This window comes from Carya illinoinensis, chromosome 4 (assembly GCF_018687715.1).
Source record: "Carya illinoinensis cultivar Pawnee chromosome 4, C.illinoinensisPawnee_v1, whole genome shotgun sequence".
Classification (NCBI taxonomy): Eukaryota; Viridiplantae; Streptophyta; class Magnoliopsida; order Fagales; family Juglandaceae; genus Carya; species Carya illinoinensis.
The window spans coordinates 39,162,080-39,182,607 of NC_056755.1; the positions used below are offsets into that span (position 1 = coordinate 39,162,080).

General features: G+C 37.4%; 1 protein-coding gene across 1 annotated transcript; it reads right to left on the bottom strand.

Moving 5' to 3' along the window:
• Window positions 1-8,376: 8,376 nt before the first annotated feature.
• Window positions 8,377-18,342, bottom strand: LOC122308320 (probable ADP-ribosylation factor GTPase-activating protein AGD14). The gene is made up of 14 exons (XM_043121581.1): window positions 17,982-18,342; window positions 17,354-17,460; window positions 16,138-16,199; window positions 15,929-16,016; window positions 15,791-15,852; window positions 15,617-15,713; window positions 14,807-15,259; window positions 11,060-11,695; window positions 10,808-10,972; window positions 10,608-10,712; window positions 10,428-10,508; window positions 9,897-10,071; window positions 9,740-9,785; window positions 8,377-8,992 (listed from the first exon to the last, which is right to left on the bottom strand). Exons 2-14 carry the CDS (start codon window positions 17,450-17,452, stop codon window positions 8,854-8,856), a joined length of 2,208 nt encoding a protein of 735 aa, XP_042977515.1. The 5' UTR covers window positions 17,453-17,460; window positions 17,982-18,342; the 3' UTR covers window positions 8,377-8,853.
• Window positions 18,343-20,528: the final 2,186 nt, after the last annotated feature.

Sequence of the window (20,528 nt, forward strand, 5' to 3'; positions counted from 1 at the left end):
CCTGGATAGAAAGACTACCCTGTTGAAACATGGCAATCGTATGTTCTAATTGAAAGCGACGAGCATCATTATCCTGATGATAAACCCTCTTCAAGTAAGCCCACATAGATTGAGCGAAGCGATGGGGTTGCAAGTTGGTGACAATATGGGGCTCCACGGAACCAAGAAGCCAAGACACGATGCGTGCATCAAGCACGGCCCATGACGGAGAAGACCCGACATCTTGAGATTGTGTAGAAGCGGAGGGTTTGGCGACATCCATGCCATCAATATGACCCTAAAGGTCTTTGCCCTTGAGAAAAAATTCAAACTGAAATGCCAAGGTAGAATAATTTGTGCCCATAAATTTAACACACACAGGTGCAGAATCCATTGGAAAAAAAATTGCCGAGACAAAAAAAAATAGCACTAAAGATGCCAAGAAGCAAAATCACAAAAAAAATTAGGAAGCTAATAAAACTGCCGAGAGGATACCGAAACTGTCAAGAGATAAATGCCCGAAAAGAAATGGACTGAAGAAAGTAACAGAGTGCACTGAAGACTGACCCACGGACTGTGTGCTCGAAATACCACACAGAATCTCAAATCTAATCTAGAATTTCACGTTGGATTGCTAAGAATTCTCCAGAAGGTGCCGACATACGAAACCGAGAGGGGAAAAGAAAGAAAAAAAAATACACGGGAAGAGAAATGAGACCGAGAGAAATGAGCCCGAGAGAAACCGAGAGGAGAGGAACCTGCAGAACCTGCCGAGAGGAGAGGAGAGAAGCTGTTCTCGTGTGGTTTGCCGAGAACCTGCCAAACACGAAGCCAACAAGATGATGGTGCCAAGAACCTGCAGAACCTGCCGAAAGACAACTCACAGAGTGCCGAAAGACACAGAACAGAACCGGGAACAGAACATAGCAGCTTGGTCGAAAATTTCTGTAAAAAAAATTTCTGTAGGATCACACTACTAAGATAGACCGAAACACAAGAAAAATTTTAAGAAAGCTCTGATACCATGACAATTTCTTGGTCCGAATACCTCCTGGCCTTGAGATTTCTCTTTATTATATAAACTATGCTTCTGAAAACTATACAATACATAAGAGTCAACTATATACAACAAACGGTGCCTAACATTCCTCTGTAATTCTCTTGCCTAATACGGTGCCTAATATTCCCCGTTGACAGTGTCATTCGTTTTAATCTGTTTAATAATTAATTAGAAATAGGTTAACACAAAACGACTCATTTTAATCTGCTTCATGTAAATGAGTTGAACAAACTTACATAATCTATATGACTTGATTAACATAATTTTACATAAAAGTTAGAAGTTCTATTTATTAATAGCCACAATATATGTTTTTATCTTATTAACAACTCACCTTTACATTGAATTTAAAAATCCAATTTTTCTTCTCTCTCGTCGGGGCTCCCGTGGGAGGTGAAGTTTTTTCTCTTCTTTCCGTTGAGTGAAAGGCTTTTCCACTATAGGTGGGTTTCAAGTGTTGGATATGGACGAGTTAAGCGAGGCTTGGCGAAACTTAAACTTGAAGGAGGAGGAATGGAATGAAATAGCGGTTGAGGAAGTGAATGTGGAGGAATTGAGACGCTGTGAGAGGAAGAGTTTGGTGGGAAAAGTCTTTACTAATAGGAAGGTTAGTCTTGAACTGCTCCGATCAACAATGCTGAAGATTTGGAGGATTGAGAGTCCTCCAGTTTTCAAAGGGATTAGGGATAACACCTTCACGATTTCGCTTGCTTCTGTGAAGGATCGTGATCGTGTTTTTTCATCTCGGCCATGGTTATTTGATAACATTCTTTTTGTGCTAAAATCTGTTGATGTTGCAGCAGGTGAATATGGGTTTTAGTTCAGAGAGATTTTGGCTTCAACTTCACAATCTTCCTATGGCATGCATGAATCGAAAGTTGAGGGAGCAAATTGGTCAATCCATTGGATCTGTGATTCAGGTTGATACGTTCCATGAAGATTTGGATTGGGGTTGGTTTTTACGAGTTCTTGTGGATGTTGATATTCAAATGCCTATGGCCAGGGGTAGGACAATAAAGTGGAAGGGGGAGAGTACGTGGATTCCAATTCATTATGAAAAACTTCCAAAACATTGTTTTTCTTGTGGTTGTATGGTGCATGGTGCTGCAGGGTGTGATGCAGGTTCTCATAATGGAGTTCTTGATTCGAGTTCTCAGTTTGGTTCTTGGTTGAGAGCGAACAATCGTGGTGGGTGGCAGGGGTCAGTGTATTGTGGTGTCTGGTGGGGTGGGGAGTCCATGTCTAGTGGGCGTCGGAGTGGTGGTAGTGTTGGATTGAATGAAGATGCTCAACAGGAAATGCTTTCCAAGGAGTCTGTTGATGTTGCGGGAAGTAGTGATCCATGTCAGCGAGATAAAGGGGCTGTTGGATTAGTTGAGGTTCCAATACGTTCATGCTTGCATGAGGGAAGGGCAGGTAAGATTGTGGATAACTTTTCGGATTCGTTTGGTTTAAGTTTGGAGTTATGGGCTTTAGAGGAAAATGAGTTGGCCTAGTTGGGTGCTAAAGCCTGTTGTGAAGTTCAATTAGAGGCTTTTACTGCGGGTGAAGTGGGCCTTAAGGGGAGCCTGTCATCCAAAGAGGTTCGTCTGTTTTTAACTAAAGGAATTGCTAAGCAGGGAAAGGAGGTGGTTGAAGGTTCGGTCACTGGACAAAAATGGAAGAGCTTGAAGGAAGGAGAGTTGCCTCAGAAAGCTGCACGGGTGTCGGGTGGTGGTCGATGGAAACGTAGGGCGAGAGCCACTTGCGGCTCAAGTGAGTCTTCTATTCGCTGTGTTGAGTTAAAACATGGGGTTTCTTTGGTGTTGGTGGATGAGGAAGAAAATGCTATTGGTTTCAAGAAGGTTAGGGGTGTTGAGAGTTCTGTTAATGGGGATGATGCAGTCCTCCCAACGGCGGCTGTAAGTAAGCCCCGCCACCCATTATGAATTCCCTATCTTGGAACTACTGAGGGCTTAGGAACCCTCAGTTAATTCATGCCCTTTATCTTATGGTAAAGGAGAAAGTTCCTATGGTAGTGCTTTTGTGTGAAACATTATTTACAGCTGCAAAGATGGACTTTATTTGTTGTCGGTTAGGTTTTTGTGGATCCAGTGGGGTGGAGTGGAGGTTTGGCAATGTTATGGGTGGAGGGGATGAATATTGAAATTCAAAATTATTTTCTGCGACATATTAGTGGTTGGATTAGAGTGACGGGAGTCTGGAGTAATAGATTAATTACAGGCTTTTATGGAGAACCTGCTTCTAGTAAAAGGGAGATGTCTTGGGATTTACTCTCTAGATTAAATCCTGGTAATGTTCCTTGGTGTATAATGGGAGATTTCAACGAAATCTTATCTCAGGCTGAGAAGGGGGGAGGGGGTAGTATGAGACCTGCAGGTCAGTTGAGAAGGTTTAATGAGGTGGTAGAGAAGAATGGTCTTATTGATGTTGGCTATATGGGAAATCCTTTCTCTTGGTCTAACAATCATAGGGATGTTAGCTTTACTAAGGAGAGGCTTGATCTTGTTTTTGTCAATTCTCAGTGGTTGGAGGGGGGTTTTAATGTAACTTTGAAGGGACTGGTTGCTTGTTGCTCTGATCACAAGCCTTTACTAGTGTCTTTTGGTCGTAGAGGCAGGTGGGTAAGGAGGCAAGGTAGAGGCTTTAAATTTGAGGCTGCATGGTTAAAGGAGACTGAGTGTATGCGGGTTATTGAAGAGGCGTAAGAGAATTCTACAGTGGGTAACTAGTTGGTTGGTCTTCAATATGTTCAGGGAAGTTTAATGAACTATAGCAAAAAGTCAGCTGAGTGTACTACTAGAAGGACAGGGGGTAAAGAAGAATTGCAGCTGTGCAAGAGGAAATTAAGAGGTTACAAGATGTAGAGACTATGGAGAATGTTCTTGTAATTAATGAAATGCAAAGGGAGTTGAATGCGTTGTTAGATTAGGAAGATTTAAAGTGGAGACAACGAGCAAAACATAACTGTTACAGGCTTGGGGACCGTAATAGAAATTTTTTTTCACAATTGTGCTTCTCAGAGGAAGAGGAGAAATCAGATCCTTGCTATTACAGATGGCAATTCCATGCTCAGATCAAGTGATAAGCATATTCAGCAGGCTTTTGTGGAGCACTTTCAAGGTGTGTTTTCCTCCTCCAGTCCATCTAGTGATGATATTGATAGAGGTTTGCATTATTTGAAACCCTGTATAAGTGATGAGGGTAATGCTAAACTTGATTCTGTTTTCACAAGATTAGAAGTAGATCAGGCTATTAAGATGATGGATCCTTATAAATCTCCAGAGCCTGATGGGTTTGGGCATTGTTTCTTTCAAGAAAATTGGTCAGTATTGGGAGATAGGATTTCTAAGGCAGTGCTTGATTTTTTAAATGTTGGTATTTTTTTGAATGATATAAACAGAACTAATATAGCTCTGATTCCTAAGGTTGAAAGGCCAATATCTGTAAGTGATTATCGACCTATTAGCCTTTGTAATGTGGTGTATAAAATAATTGCTAAGGTTCTAGCTAATAGACTAAAGATGGTGTTGCCTGAGGCTATTTCTTTAAATTAGAATACCTTCATTCCAGGAAGGTTGATTACTGATAACATCATTATTGCTTATGAAGTATTGCATACTATGAGGGATCAGTTGAAGGGTAAGAAGGGATGTATGGCTCTAAAGCTAGATATGTCTAAGGCTTATGACAAGGTCGAATGGGCTTATTTAAGAAAGGTTATGGAAAAGATGGGGTTTAGTAGGAAGTGGATTAGTTTAATTATGGATTGTGTTCAGTGCAATACTCGATTTTGGTGAATGGGAAGTGTAGTGAAACTTTTCTACCTTCTAGAGGTTTGAGACAAGGGGATCCCCTATCCCCTTATCTATTCTTACTATGTGCGGAGGGTCTTTCATCTCTAGTACAAGGTGCTGAAAATGAAGGGCTTTTTAAAGAGTGTAGAGGTTAGTAGAAGGGGTATATGTATTAGTCACTTGATGTTTGTAGAGGACTGTCTTATTTTTTGTAATGCTGAGCTGAGGCAATGGAGGGCGTTGAGGGACCTGAGGGACATTCTAAATGTTTACGAGTTGGCTTCTGGGCAGAAGCTTAATATGGGTAAAACTTCTCTATTTTTTAGTAATAATACTTCCCAAGTTGTAAAGGTTGAGATGTTAGGAGAGGTGGGGGCACGAGAATGTGGAGAAGCTGAGAGATATTTGGGACTACCATTCAATGGTGGGTAGGGGAAAATACTATGTATTTAGAATATTGAAGGATAGACTATCTAAAAGAATTAATTGTTGGAGTAATAGGTTTCTAAATCAGGCTAGTAATGAGACACTTATTAAGTCTGTTTTACAGGCCATACTTGCTTATACTATGTCTGTTTTTAAGTTGCCAAGAAGACTTTGTAATGAGCTCTCTCAGTTATAGGCTGGATTTTGGTGGGATTATTTAGATAATAATAGTAAGGTACATTGGAGGAAATGGAATTCAGCTGAGGTTTCGAAGGAAATGGGAGGGCTAGGTTTTAGGAACATCTGGAGCTTTAATCAAGCCATGCGTGCAAAACAATTTGGGAGACTTCTCATTAATCCTAGTAGTCTTCTATCTAGGGTGATAAGTGAGAAGTATTTCAAAAATGGTAATATTCTCCAAGCAAAGAGAGGTCCTTCTTCTTTTTTTATTTGGAAAAGTATATAGGAGCTGGTAAGCTGGTTAAAGCTGCGATAAGATGGAGGATTGGTAATGGAGAGAAGGTTAATATATGGGGTGATAAAATGGATTCTAATACCTTCGACTTTTCAGATTCAGTCACCAGTGAAATTATTACATAATGAATCTAAAGTAAAAGAGTTGATTTTAGATAATGGTGAGTGGAATCACGCTTTTATTGATGAGGTGTTTAATCCGGATGAGGATATAGTTGTTAAAGAGGTTCCAGTTAGTAGATTCAACTCTGAAGATAAATTGATTTGGGGTTAATCTAGGTATGAGAAATTTTCTGTAAAGTCAGCTTATCATTTTCATATTCAATCACAGGAGACTTTGAAAAGTGGGGGGTCGAATGGTGGTTTTAGTTCTGGTATGTGGAAGAAGATTTGGCAGTTAAGGGTTCCTAATAATGTCAAAGTATTTTTGTGGAAGGCAATCAGTGAAGCTCTTCCAACTAGGAGGAATCTGTTTAGAGAAATATGACTAAGGATGAATGTTGTCCCATTTGTTTTCAAGCTACAGGAACAAATTCTCATGTGCTGTGGGGATGTGTGGCGGCCCAAGATATATGGGCAGATAATCATAGTCATTTGCAAAAATTTTAGTGTATGGAGATGGAGTTTAGCTTCATCTAGGAATGGCTGATTAAGCAGTGTGAATTGTCAATTTTGAAACTTGCAACCTGTGTTTTTAGACATGTGGTTGAGGAGAAATAAGCAAGTTTTCAAAGGAGTGTGCGATAGTCATGCTCAAGTGTGGCTAGGTGCTAAAAGTGAGCTTGAAAATTTTCTGCATGCACAGAGAGCTCATATTAATTAGGGAGTGGGGTTATGGGACACTAATGGTGTGGTCAAATGGATTCAGCCAGAAATGAGATGGTGAAAAGCAAACTGGGATCCTGCTTTTGATGAGAAGAGAACGGGGAAGGGTAGTAATATGAAACCGTGAAGGGGATTTAATTGTAGCTGCTGGGTGGTGGAGAGCTTATGTACAAGGTCCTATGATGGCTGAGATATTAGCATTGGAGAGAGCTATTGATTTGAGCATTAAGTTGGGTCTACAATAGGTCATTTTTTAAGGTGATGCATTCTAAGTGATAAAGGACATTCAGAATCCAGATGCAAACAGGGCATGGTATGGACATAAAATTGAAGACTTGAAGAAGTTCTTTGCTGCATCAAGTTTCAATCAGCAAAGGAGCCTACGTTTCACACCTAGAGATGGGAATGTTGCTGCCCATCTTATGGCCTAATTAGTTTTAGATTTTGATAAAAATATGTATGGATGGAGAAGGGTCCTCCTTAAATTATGAGTTGTATTGAAAGAGAACATTACGTAATTGATGATTGATATTAATGAAGTGCATGGCTATTTCAAAAAAAAAAAAAAAAAAAGACTACTTTTTAATAAAAAAATATTAATATTTTCAAATTTTAACCTATGATAATTACAATCTTAGTAATAAAAATAATAAGAATAAACATATTGAGAAACATCGATATTACTAATACAACAACAATATAATTTAATTTTGAAATAAAACATAAACAATCTATTATGGATTAATTTTGGGTTAAGTGTAGTGAACTGCTATTGACCTGTTTATTAATTGAGTATTAAGAATAAATCTGTTTTGATTCGATTTCATTTATATTAAATTCAAATCTATTAATTTTGTATCGTGTTCGTATTAAGTTTACAGATAGTGTCACATATTGCTACTCTCACTCTAATTTAGAAATGGCTTTATTATTACCACAATTTTTTGAGTGCAATCATAAAACAAAAATCTCATACTTGATCCCAAAATTTTTAATTGATACAAGTATAGAAATTTATGAAAGTTTTTAAATATTATTGTGACTAAATTTTGTGAAACTTCAGTTGGCAAATTACAGGCGGTTATGTTTGGCCATTAAGATTTTTCATCTAAAACATAAAATTTTCATCTCATCATTACAACTTTCTTAAATTTCCATACAAAATATAATAAATAATTCAACTTTTTTTTAACTTTTTCAAATTCCAAAATAATAATAATTTTAAAATATAATATTTTAATATTTAATCTTAAAACTCAAAATTCTGATATAAAAAATCTTAGTGGCCAAGCAGAACAAACTGAACGTCAACCACACCTGGCCTACCTATTTGACCAATGAATAATACTAAATATAGTCTTAAAATATGTAAATTCCGTACTCATTTCTCTTTAACCAATATTACGTTTCGTAAAAGTTGATAGACAAATTTGCCACACCAATAACTTGGATGACACATCTTATATAAGAACAAACTTATATAAATAAATCTACGAATAAATAGATATTACATATAAATCTATATCATTTAAAAGGGCATTCATATTAAATGTTGAATAAAATGAAAACTAAAAAATAAATAATAAATAATAAACTACCTATGTTTCGAGCTATGATAAATCCATATATTCCAATAGAAAATAAATAGAGTCACAACTAAGCACCACGTTCACTCACGATTCTGTAGAGTTTAAACTTGGATTATCATTAAGACAACAGAAACACACTCAGAAAGAAAACTCATCTCACCATTCAACAATATACATTTGTTTTTGGTAAGTCCGTCTAGCCGTTCAATAATATTTAAGAATAAAATTCAGTGTACTAAACTTTATTGTATTTATTGATTGGTAAAACTTCCACGGAAGCTAACAGTTCACCACGATGTTGAAGAGATATAGCAAACTGACAGAATACAACACAAAGACTTGATGGATACAGCTTTTTAGGTGCGTCAAACGAACACACGTATCACACAATGGAACAAAATACCAATTAACACTATGGCCGCACACAAATTATATACCCCAAGTCTCCATGGAAGAAGCTCTCTCTCTCTCTCTCTCTCTCTCTCTCTCTCTCTCTCCTACAGCATCGAACAAATCTTACAAGGCCAATGTAGACATTTTGACTTTCACCAGGAGGAGCAGAATAAATTTCTCCTTTGGCTGGATATCTTGACTCAAAACTACCACAATATAGAAACCAAAACTTTGCACCCAGCAATTAACAGGAAGCAATTAGATGATGCTTGACCTAAATGGGGTCAGATAGGCTATTGTTTTTCATTTTTCATCCAAATGGGTTTCCACCAGCAGACGAGAAAGGATCTGGGGTAGCAGGAGCTGAGGATCTTCTAGCTTGCTGCTGATCCATATTTAAAGAGGCAAGAGCAGCTGCACCGTTGCCAAAGCCCCCTACTCCTTCATGCCTACGAAGATACTCATGGTCCTCAATAGGCGATACTTAGACTTGCAAATTGATTAGCTAGGTAACCTAATAACTACTGAGGAATACCCAGGCACCCAGCCCTGGTGCACATTTTAAAAAATATATATATAATAACAAAAAATATTCATAAAATACAATAAAAAGGCAAGATAGTAATATATTTAGCCTAATTAGCTCAATTTGTTAAGAGTATGTCACAACATGGCAATCGAGTATTCACTAATTAATAAAATCTAAACAAAATATTTTATGTAATTTTCTTATGCTTTACAAAATATACATCCGCAATATTTGATAACGATAATCAAAATAACAAGTACATGGTTGAATCAAAATATACACAAAAAGCAATGACCCAAACAAACACAAGAATTGAAAGCATTAACTTTAATGCTAACATAAGCTAAACAACACAATCCTAAAGGCTATCATCAAGCATATAATCACCTTCATTTTTATCAAAAGATTTATAAGCCATTCACTGGCTTTGTGGTATTGATGCCCTTGGTTTACCCAGAGGGCTGGGTTTCACTTATCAAAAAAATTTCATCTGATTTAGTGGTATAGACAAGCAATAATAGTTAAGATTAAGCAAAGCAATAGACAAGCAGTAATGATTCGCTTTTGATAAGCAAAGCATTTTGTGCTTAAGCACACTTTTACCAACACTGATGTCAAGATCATACACAATTTTAACCATCAAAATTATGATTTAAGAACCAAATACCTGGAAGGTGGCATGTCGCTGGTTACTTGTTGCCCCATGTATGAACCTGAGATTATAAAAAAAGTGTTCAGCACAAGAAAGATCACGTAGGAAGCATACTCATTCACTTAAAAAAAGAAAGAGAGAATCAGCATTGTGGGTTTTTTTAGTTATATACTTATAGGCACTGCCGATGCATAAGATGGTGCCTGTGGTAGCAATGCTGATGTGTAAGATGATGCCTGGGCTGGCATCCATGCTGGTGATGGAGTACCAAGGCTGGAAGTGCGCAATAAGCCTGATGCAGGGGGAACACTTGGGAGAGCACCTTGTAAGGATGCCATGTAGGGAAACTGCATCACGAGAAATAAACACGAGGAAAGACTAATTAACAGATGGAATCTTTTCTCAGCAGAGAAAGGTGCTTCAGTATATATTCTACCCAGCAGACTGCACTGATAGGTTATTGATGATGTCGACCATGCTAGTTCTTTTTTTTTCTAAGACCAAGCAGACCAAACTGAAAAAGTTAAATCAAGCCTTCAAGTAATTGGCCATAAACACAATCAAGATTAAATATCCAAGCATCCTGTTTGTTTGGGCCAGTTGAAATCTTAAAAAACAATTCACGTAACCATTAATCCAAACAAGGCCTGAAAAACCAGAAGCGGTTAAATGGAATCATATCAAATGAATTGAAATCACGTACCGTTGGGGCTTGAACTGGAGGTACTTCACTACCGAAGTCAAATGGGTTTGTGGATTTTGACTGTTGAAAAGTGGGCACCGGCTGCACCAATGATTAGAAACTCAAGCATTAGTGCTTTACTTGTGGGATTTATACATGTAATTGCATGAAAGATTTGATAAGATAGAGATTAGATGTTACCAACGCGTTATTATATTGCATATAGAACCCCATACCATGGGGTATACCAGTTTGCCACATTGGAACTGGCGCAGGGAAGGATGAATAGGTTGCAGTGAAAAGATCCTGCAGATGCATAAACCATTTATCTTATACCATACGTAATGCATACATATAAATAATATCGATGTCAAAGAAACCAAATATGAAGTCACAATTACCGCTGGCAGTTCTTTCCTTGCACTGTATTTTCCTTCCAAAACAGAGGGTTGTGCCACATCACCAGAAGTGGGAACATGTGCCATTTTTGAGACAGCTTGTGGTCCTTGTGCAGCTGGAGTACTTGAAGGGCCTACTGTATTAGTGGTAAATGATAAATTCTGCTGCTGCAAATTTACCCACAAAGCAACAAGGTAAAGATAAAACCTACTTTAGAAGAAACTACGATCATGAAGACCACCCTATGTACCCACCTGATTGCTCGTAACTACATCAACTGATGACGCATATTGTTGAGTAGTTGACTGACTACCAGTAACAGGGAAGAAAGAAGGTTGTTGATACTGCATATTAGGTCCTTGCCCAGAACCTGGTAATATTGGTGTCAATCCAGGGGCATTTGCTGGTGCACCACCCGGGGGAAACATCGACAGACTGTGTATTGGTGCAGCAACAGGACTGAAGGGCAACACAGGTGTATTCCCTACAGATGCAGTAGCTGAATGACCAGTAAAAGGTAATATTGTCATGTTGCCAATGGGTGCAGTTGCAAGAGAACCAGCACCACCAGGAGTTCCAAAAACATGACTAGGTACAGATGCTGAAACTGATAATTGTGACACCACAGATTCCAATGTATTCGCATTCGAAGGGACCTGAGAAACTTTGGACTCAGGTGCAACGTCGAAAGAGGCCCAATTATTGCCATTGTTAGAAGTTGTTGGATGTGAAGTGGATTGAGTCATCAAAGTTTGATTTGCTTGTGGAACTGCCACAGCAACTGGAGGTTCAGGGTCAGCATCAAAATCAATTAAGCTTCCAGTGTTTTCAACTTTGACTTCTGCTGGATTCCCAGGATTGGATCCCAAGCTACTGGAAGATGTGGTTCTCTGTTATTTAAAGCAATAAGAGAATAAGTACATGCATGTATTTTCCTTGAGGAAATACTAAAGAAAAAAAACAAGTTTCAAATGAATAACATGGTGCAGACTTCTAATAACAGACTTTAAGCAGCAGCAACTATGGAAAGCATGTGAAGATTTGGACAGGTAAGCGATACCGGTACACTCAGAAGAATTACTGTTTAAAGAATATTCCTTGAAAGGAGTTGCAAATTTGCAGGGAAAGATAATCACACCGCAAGTTACTAAGTCGATGTCAATTAAAAAATAGATAGCTATCATATACAACCAGAACATGGACTACCACAAAATGACCTCAAATATGGAAATTGTCATATGCATAATAAGAATTGGTACATTGTACTTCAAAACCTTTTTTTTTTATAAGTAAGAAGACAATTTTATTAATACGAACAAAATAGGTGAAGCCCATGTGTATACAAAAGAAAACCCCTAAATACATTCTAGAAAACAGAAAATGACAACAAAAAATTGTGAGCGGAAGCTCCATTAAGCGTTAAAGCAAAAATCATTGCAATAAAGAGTACACAAAAAAATTCCAAATTTCCTCCAAGGTGCACTCCTTATCATTAAAACACTGCTCGTTCCATTCCAACCAAATGCACCACATAAGACACAAAGGAGCCATCTTCCACACTGCAGCCACTTGAGAGCTACCATATAACCCGTTCCAACATGCAAGAAGATCCACCACTCTCAAAGGCATCACCCAAGCCAACCCAACTCTATTAAAAACTCCATCCCACAAGGCCTTAGTGACCTCACAATGCAAAAGTAAATGATCCATGGATTTTCCATGCTTCTTGCACATGAAATACCAATCCATAACTATGAGACCACATTTCCTCAAATTATCCATCGTCAAAATGTTACCAAGTGAGGCTGTCCATATAAAAAAAGCAACTTTGAAAGGCACGTGAGTCTTCCAAATGTGCTTCCAAGGAAAAGAGGTGCTATGCTGAACAGTCATCACCTCATAAATTGAACGAACTGTGAACTTTTTACTTCCCGTAGGCTTCCACAACATCTTATCTCTCTCATTACCCCCTACATTGTACTTCAATACTACAATTCAAATGAAGAGAATTACAAATAAAAAATAATTAAAGTAATAAAAATAACCAACTTTAATTTGTGTAGACAATTAGAAGAAAAATAGCAACACCCTAAGAAATTAGCAAAGTTTATGGCTTCCAAATATGAAGACAATGGATTTCTGCATGACCATGAAAGAAAACATTTTACACCATATAAGAGTAAAAATAGTTTTTACTGCATGTGTAATGGGAGTGGGGAGCTCGTTGACCATCTTTTACTCCATCGCAAGATGACTAGTGCTTTGTGGAGTGACTTCTTCAAACGGGTTAATTTGGCTTGGGTCATGCCCAGAAGAACAATAAACCTTTATTGCTCTTGGAGGGATTAGGAAGAAGCCCACAAATTGTAGTAGTATGGAAGGTGATTCCTACTTGCCTGGTATGGTGCATCTGGAGAGAACGAGAAATTTGAGGATGATCCTCAAGGAGATTAGAGGAGCTCAAAACTTTACTTTTTAATACTCCCATATCTTTTTTAAATTCTAGACAGGTGACTCTTGTCTACACACACTGAGTCTGGACGCACCCTTGGTGTAGTTAAATGAAGTTTATACCTTATCGAAAAATAATGAGAGAAAAAGGTGAGGCCAAGGGCTCAGTCCGATATGGTGCTTTGTCGTGTATTTACCTATTAAAAAAAGGTCGAAATACAAGTTCAGTAAGTAATTTTACCTGGGTGTAGTTTCATTCCTGAGATTTAAACAGTTCCAATTTCATCCATGAACAATTTAAAAAGGAAGCAATATGATCCATTTGTGCATCAACTATGAATTGAACAGCCACATGAATGACAGAAGACTAATATGGCATGGTATAATACAACGTGGCATCCGCAATTATAACAAGTGCATGAAGGTGTAAACTTATTGATTGAGAGAGAGACAGAGAGAGAGAGTAAAGTCAAATCAAATTAGTTGGCATGTTTATAAATAAACAATTTCTCATCCTCAAGTATTCAACACTAAAAAAAAAAAATTTCTATATCATGTACCACACATTATTAGCTATAAGATCGCAGAGTCGGATTTAATACTCAAGAGTCGGAATCAAAATCATCCCAAACTCATAATTTAAAGATTTAGTCGGGTCAACACATATAAATTGTGAACATGGGAAAACTTTCCCCTCGAAACTCATTCAAAAGTTACTATCTCCCCCCCCCCCCCCCCCCCCCAAAGAACAAAAAAAAAGAAACCTCACACAAAAAAAAAAGCCCCGGTAAGGAAAAACAAGCAACTTGAATGACATAAAAAACAGTACACACAGAATGCCACAAACACACACACATATATATATTCTACAAACAGATGAGCATTCAGATATGCTCTTTGCAAACATCAGATACTTATTTTTCAATTATTCCAAAATGAAACTCAATTTTTAGCTTCATGATTATTTGGCCTGGTGTTTCTAACTCTTATCTACTTATAATCTGGCCATCTTGAGCTGCCCAGGCAAACCCAATTAATCAAATATGCGTGCAGGTCTGAGTCAGACTTAGGTTTGCTTTCAAACTGTATACTGTTTTTCCAGAAAAAGAAAGATTGATGAGATAAAAACATACCCAGCAAATCTTGAACTCAAGAACTCAAGGTGCACCCTGTATTTACAAAGGGCGGAGATGTCATTTGAGCGAGAGCTCATTGACCACACTTTGCCAAACAGCTAGCAAGAAAGCTGTAGAAAAAACCTATTTTAGGTATAATATGGAACTTGACTGTAGAGTAATGAGATGGACATTCGTAAATTCAATACAAGGTTTAAATTGATTGTAGTGGCTCAAACAGCGGAACAATCAAACAAAGACTAATCTTGATCTTGATGAACCAGACAGAATTATCAATGAATAGCAAAATCATTACTAAACAAAAAACAGTCTGAGTAGGTCCAGAAAAGAGTAGAATGTGGTAACAAGAACTTGAGCTTTAAGGAACCAGACATATCCAAAAATAACGGCAGCTTAATTGAGAAGAAGCCTCACCTGCGTATGTGCAGAGCCATCAGCAGCCCTTTGCACATTGGCTTTTGGAGGTTCAATTATGCGAAGAGGTAATACATTCTCTCCTAAAATCTCTCTCACAGGCCGCACCATAGGGGGACTAGATGAATTTAAATCTTTAGGTTGCTCAGGTGATCTGCCTCCCAGCTTAGAATCTCCATCAGACTCCCTACGTTCTTCGAATTTTCTTGCATTTCCAAATCTATCCTCTTGACGCCAATCATTGACAATCTCAGGACGTACAGGACTTCTCCTATAATCACCATATTGCCTACTTTCTTGATCATATCCAGGACTTCTTTCATCATAACTTCTTCCACCAGGACTAGACCTATCACCGTAACGGCGTTCATATTTATCCTCATATGGTGGGCTTCGAGGCCCTCCTTGATATGCATCTGTTCTCCTGCTTTCATAGACATCTTCCTTCTCACCCTGTTTGATGCATGATGTAAAAGGAGGAAAAATACTTGAACAGATAGATCCAATGACATCTAAAAAATCCAGCAATGTATTAGTAAAGAGTTATGCTATATACTTCACTGCTATCTCAATTTTATCTTACTAAGCTGCTTGACATTGTCCAGATCAGTTCAATTTTTAAAGAGAGAAATTCAAGGGTTAATAGACAATGCCACATAAACGCAGAAGAATAGAAGTGGAATGAGAATGTAGATTGTTCATTAGTACAACCTATTATTTAAAAACATTTATATTATAATTATATGTGTACAACTTCACATCTGAATTAATATCACTGAGATTATAGAAAGGGAGGGTAAGGGCCATTACCATTTTTACCCTTGGAGACTTGTCATAGTTCCTCTCGCCTGTATATCTTCTATCCACATAAACATGCTTAATAAAGTCACGAAGCCTCTCAACATTACTGGCAGCAAACTTTGAATTAGAACAGGAGCATATTTAGCATATATAAAACAGATCATAATGCATATGAGTGACAACCTGCTATCAGGAGCAGAATGACGTTGTGGATCCCATTCTTTCAAATAGATCTCCTTAGCACGCTGTAAATGGACGATGGAGATAAAAGACAAAGGGAAAGAATATTTGGCAGAGATCTGAGAAGTTATGCAAGTGTACCTGATTCCCCCCTTCTTGAAGGGCAGTAAGTTCTTGTGAAGTAAATTTGGCCATTGATACTGACTTTACTCGATGCGTGAACTCTCGACTGAAAATCATCCCCCATTTAATAGAGTGCAAACACTCTCTCTCTCTCTCTCTCTCCATACACATACACACATAAGGAAAGAAAGTCCAGGCAATATATGCAGCAATATGTCATAACTTACTGTATTCCACTGCAGTTTGTGCAAACAAATGTCCAGAAATTTGTGCAAACATATTGAGGTCCCTGCTTAGCAGAAAATAAAATAACACTAGTTAAATAGACTATTTATGTGCTTTTCCGTAAGGAATAATTTAAGAATCTTTGGACTTCGTAGTTAACATCACCAAAACTTCAATCATGAGCTGCAGTGAACAAGAACTCAAACAAGGATTGCAGAAAACAACTCTTATAGAAACTTTACTGCAAAGTTTCTTTCATTAATTTCCAAGCATGCCTTACAACAGTAATGCTTCAGAACAATATATTTTTCATCTGCTACTCTCTAAACATAAAAAATACCAAAAAAAAAAAAAAATCATGAATGCACACTTTTTGACCTTGAGGAATACACATGAGATGAAAACAAACAGTTGACAAAACATAGTCATAGATCTATGGTTTTCCCTGATCCTGAGTCGATGTGTTTATTTTGTGCTCCAACATTTGGAACTACTCGGAGGAGTTAGGAACCGAAACAAGGAGAAGAAGCAACAACTTAAGTTTGAGGAATAGATCGTATTTCATCCTTTGTTCATCATTGCAACTGGGGCTCAAAACACATGAAATTTAATGACTTACTCAGGAAAAGCTGAAGTACAAGATGCTATTGAGTGTGAACAAAACATATTGTTGCAAAAAAATATCCCCTTACCAAAGCACAAAGCTTTCGTTTACACTTAGAATATTTATTCTACTTCAGATATCCAGATAAGTATCTAATTTAGTAAATCCTATCGTATCTGGTTGAATCTCTAGAGATATACTAAAGTTCTATGAGTCTCAGTAAAGCCCAAAAGACAATGTTTTAAAGGAAGCTTTAGTCTCTTTGTTTCCTATGAAAGGGTCCTGCAATAATCCAAATTAATAATTTGTTGCAACTAATTTTTAAGTTGTGGATTTTAGTGCTTGATCGTAGCAGTTAGTAGAACCTAGTTTCTTATTTGTTCATGGCAGGTTTTAAGAGATACTTGAAATTGGTTTACCAAGACAATCAACAACTTAACAAATCTAGACGAGAACAAATGCATTTTCACAATCAATCGCACGTCTGATTGCATTATTGCAGAATGACTGATCAACAAAAAATTAACGCAGAATAGATACAGAAAAGCAAATCAGAGACGTAAGACTCTGGAAAATAATGTTTTCTCAGGAATGAATTATTATCGATTGCATACCAGGCTGTTACAGTTGATACATCTCCGATTCTCAGCAAGTTTCAGAAGACCCCGTATAATTCGTTCGTTTTTTTCATCCTCCTTCAGTCGGTTAGCCATTCCACTTCCTACTCCAAATAAAAAATATAATATATGAAGGAACAACAGCAGCGACAACCACAACAAGAAGTAAAAGAATCCGAAAAATACAACCGATAAACTAAACTAGACTGACGCTGTTTTCTCAAAATGACACCGGAAACAACTAGTTCAACAATCTGGTGCTGAATTGCTAGGGAAGCAAAGGAACTATTTACAAAGAATTTGGTTTTTGCCATCCTTATTAATAATACAGCTTACTTATCAAAAAAATAATTCGGTTTTTGTCTCTAACTCAATAGTTCTCATTTCTAACGCGCCTATGCCAGGTCCCGTAGTCTCGCCAAACCCACACAGTCGAGCACAGTTCATGAATCATGTCAATTTCTAAGAACACAACAATTCACCGAAGACGATGATGAAACAATTAAAATTGAGATACAGAATCATCGCAGAATTGATCCGGACCGGATATGAATCGAACGATACCAGTAGAAATGTTCGGAACCCTAGAAAGTAGACAAGCATAATAAAAAGACTTTGAAGTGACCTGAATTTTGCCACTTATGGAAGAGAGTCTCTCTAGTTCCGAAGCCTTTTCCGGCTAGCGCCGATACCCGAGAGATCCGCCACGCGCTTCGCGGAGGTACAGCCGAAGTCGCCCACACACATAGAGAGAGATAAAGAGAGAGAGTCGCAGTCTCGCAGATCGTTTTTTCGTTAAAGTAACAGTTGGTTGGTAACTCCAACAGTTCGTACAGCTCAAAGCGTGGTAGGATAATTTGGATATTTGCGGTATTCCAGGGCACAGGCTGATACCCTGTCACCTATGGGGCCGCCATGGCCCCTATTTTGACGTTGCAGTGCCAGACAAGGTGACGGACAGGGAGCTGATTAATCGCTCTTGTCTCTTTTCAAAATGATTTTTTATAATTTAAGTTTGAAACTAGGTAAATTATTATACACTCTTGTGGAAATAATGTCAAAATATAAGAATTAAAATTAAGAAAAATGCTACCGAGCCGCACCAACTTTATTGCTGGAGCTTACTACCTGACGTGGATGTACCACGTGTCAAGATATTTAAAAAAGAAAAAATCAAAATGGTAAAAGATTCTCTCTCCCGAATGGGCACTCACTTCCCCTGTACATCGCTCTCCCCCTTTTCCAAATCTCTCTCTCTCTCTCCAACAGAAAACTTGCATGATTTATACATAGAAAAAAGCCACTGTGCCGTCTGAAGTATATCGCTACAGTATATTACTCTTTTTTTATTTTTTATTTTTATTTAATAATTAAAAAAGTAATTTTAAATATATAAATATATTTTATTTTTTACTTAATAATTAAGAAAATGATTAAAAAAATATTAAAAAAAAACTACTGAATGGTAAGCCCAGCGGTATGGGCTAGTAGCCGCACCCTTGTATATAACTGCTAATAAGAAAGCATGCATTTAAGATAAGAGAGCTTGCATTCCTCATCTTACATAAAAAAGCACTTATAAGAATAACTCAATTCTTTTATTAGTTTTGAACTTTGGTTACTGACATTGGTTTTCCACAAAATCTTCTCTTCTCTTTTTTTTTTAAACTAATAATTTTTCATGGTCAAGTTTTTTCTATACCAAATTTTTAATGAGAAAGGGGGAATATATCTAGGGAAAAGATATAGAAAAAGGTCCCATTTGTTATTGATTTAGGGATGGTTGGGTACTGTTATAGAATTGCCAATAATGTGGTCAATTTTGCTTGGCTCCGGAAAGAGCATTGCGAAGGGATCGATTTGGGATCTCATAAGTTTATTGATTTCAAAAGTTTGGTTGCTTTTCACTTTACCAGTGTGGCAGCCACGTCTTGTGTCCTCGTCAAGCGGTACCCTCCAGTTGTAAGATCCAGGCGACTCATTAGCCCTACCCTAAAATTTATACAGTTAGATAGCTCCATTCTCTTCTCTCTCCATACTTTCCTCTATTCTCTTTAAAACCCTTCACTCCCACACAAATATAAGGTGTCAATAAGACAACCTCCAATTCTTCTCTTTTTTTATTCTTTTCCAAAAAAGCTTTAAAATTTATTATTGTAGAGTTTTTTTTTAATATTATATAATTGATTTGTCACATTACAATCATCTCAGTGCAACTTGTATTGTACCACTAGATTTCTAAGTCACCACTAGTTTGTCTCAACTTCCCCTCTATTCTTTTGGCATTATTTTACTCTTTAGCACCTTCATGTAAATCATTTGGGTCCTATAGAGATTCCTAGATTCAACCTTTTGTGCCTTAAATTATTATAACTCAAGTATTTATCTTTAAAAATGAAAGCTACAGATTTACGGCATCATTGGTGTATGAAGGATAGCACAAAAACATTAACTTGTAAAGAGTCCAATACAATTGTAAAACTTGACCTGCTAGTAGGCCTGCAACCCGCTCAGTCCGAATAAGTTTTGGGCACATACCGAATTGACTTGACCCAAACAATCGGTTTGATTAGGTTATTTTTTTCATTTAAATTAATTATAACCAAATATTATCCAAGCTGGTCATCTCTTTAGATTTGCATGCAAATCTCTCTTTTTTTCATTTCCTACTCTTTATTCTCAGATCACATCACTGTCAGGTCTCCATCTACCTACTTCATACCAAAATCTTGAAGCAATGTTGCTGCTTTCTCCATTGTTGCGGCCATCATTTCAGAAACTAACTGTAATGAAATCTAGATAAAAAAGCCAACAACATTGACTAAACAAAAGGATCTTTTGCGAAGAAAAAAAAAACAAAGGATGAACCGCGTATCAAGTCTTCCATAGATATGCTCATAAATATGCATATTTTTTGTAGAGAGGAAGATAAGGAAAAGGTGGAGAGTGGTGACCTTCTGTCATCATTTGCAAGGCCTCGATGAGAGGTCGTTGGTTCTTTTTCTTGAGATAATGAAATATCATAAATTTGAACAACAATGGTCAGTATCCATAGATATACAAATAGAGGAGTGAATGAGATTTAAGCAACATGCCCTGCCAAGTAAGTGGATGATTTGTTCAATAGCAAGAGAGATGACAACAATAACACTGCAGACAACAACCACAACCC

Coding starts and splice junctions, on each gene's coding strand:
- LOC122308320 (XM_043121581.1), bottom strand. CDS start 17,452: ATGGCTAACCGACTGAAGGAGGATGAAAAAAACGAACGAATTATACGG. Junction 10,509..10,607: donor TGCAATATAATAACGCGTTG/GTAACATCTAAT, acceptor TCATTGGTGCAG/CCGGTGCCCACTTTTCAACA. Junction 10,072..10,427: donor CTCCAGTTCAAGCCCCAACG/GTACGTGATTTC, acceptor CTCGTGATGCAG/TTTCCCTACATGGCATCCTT.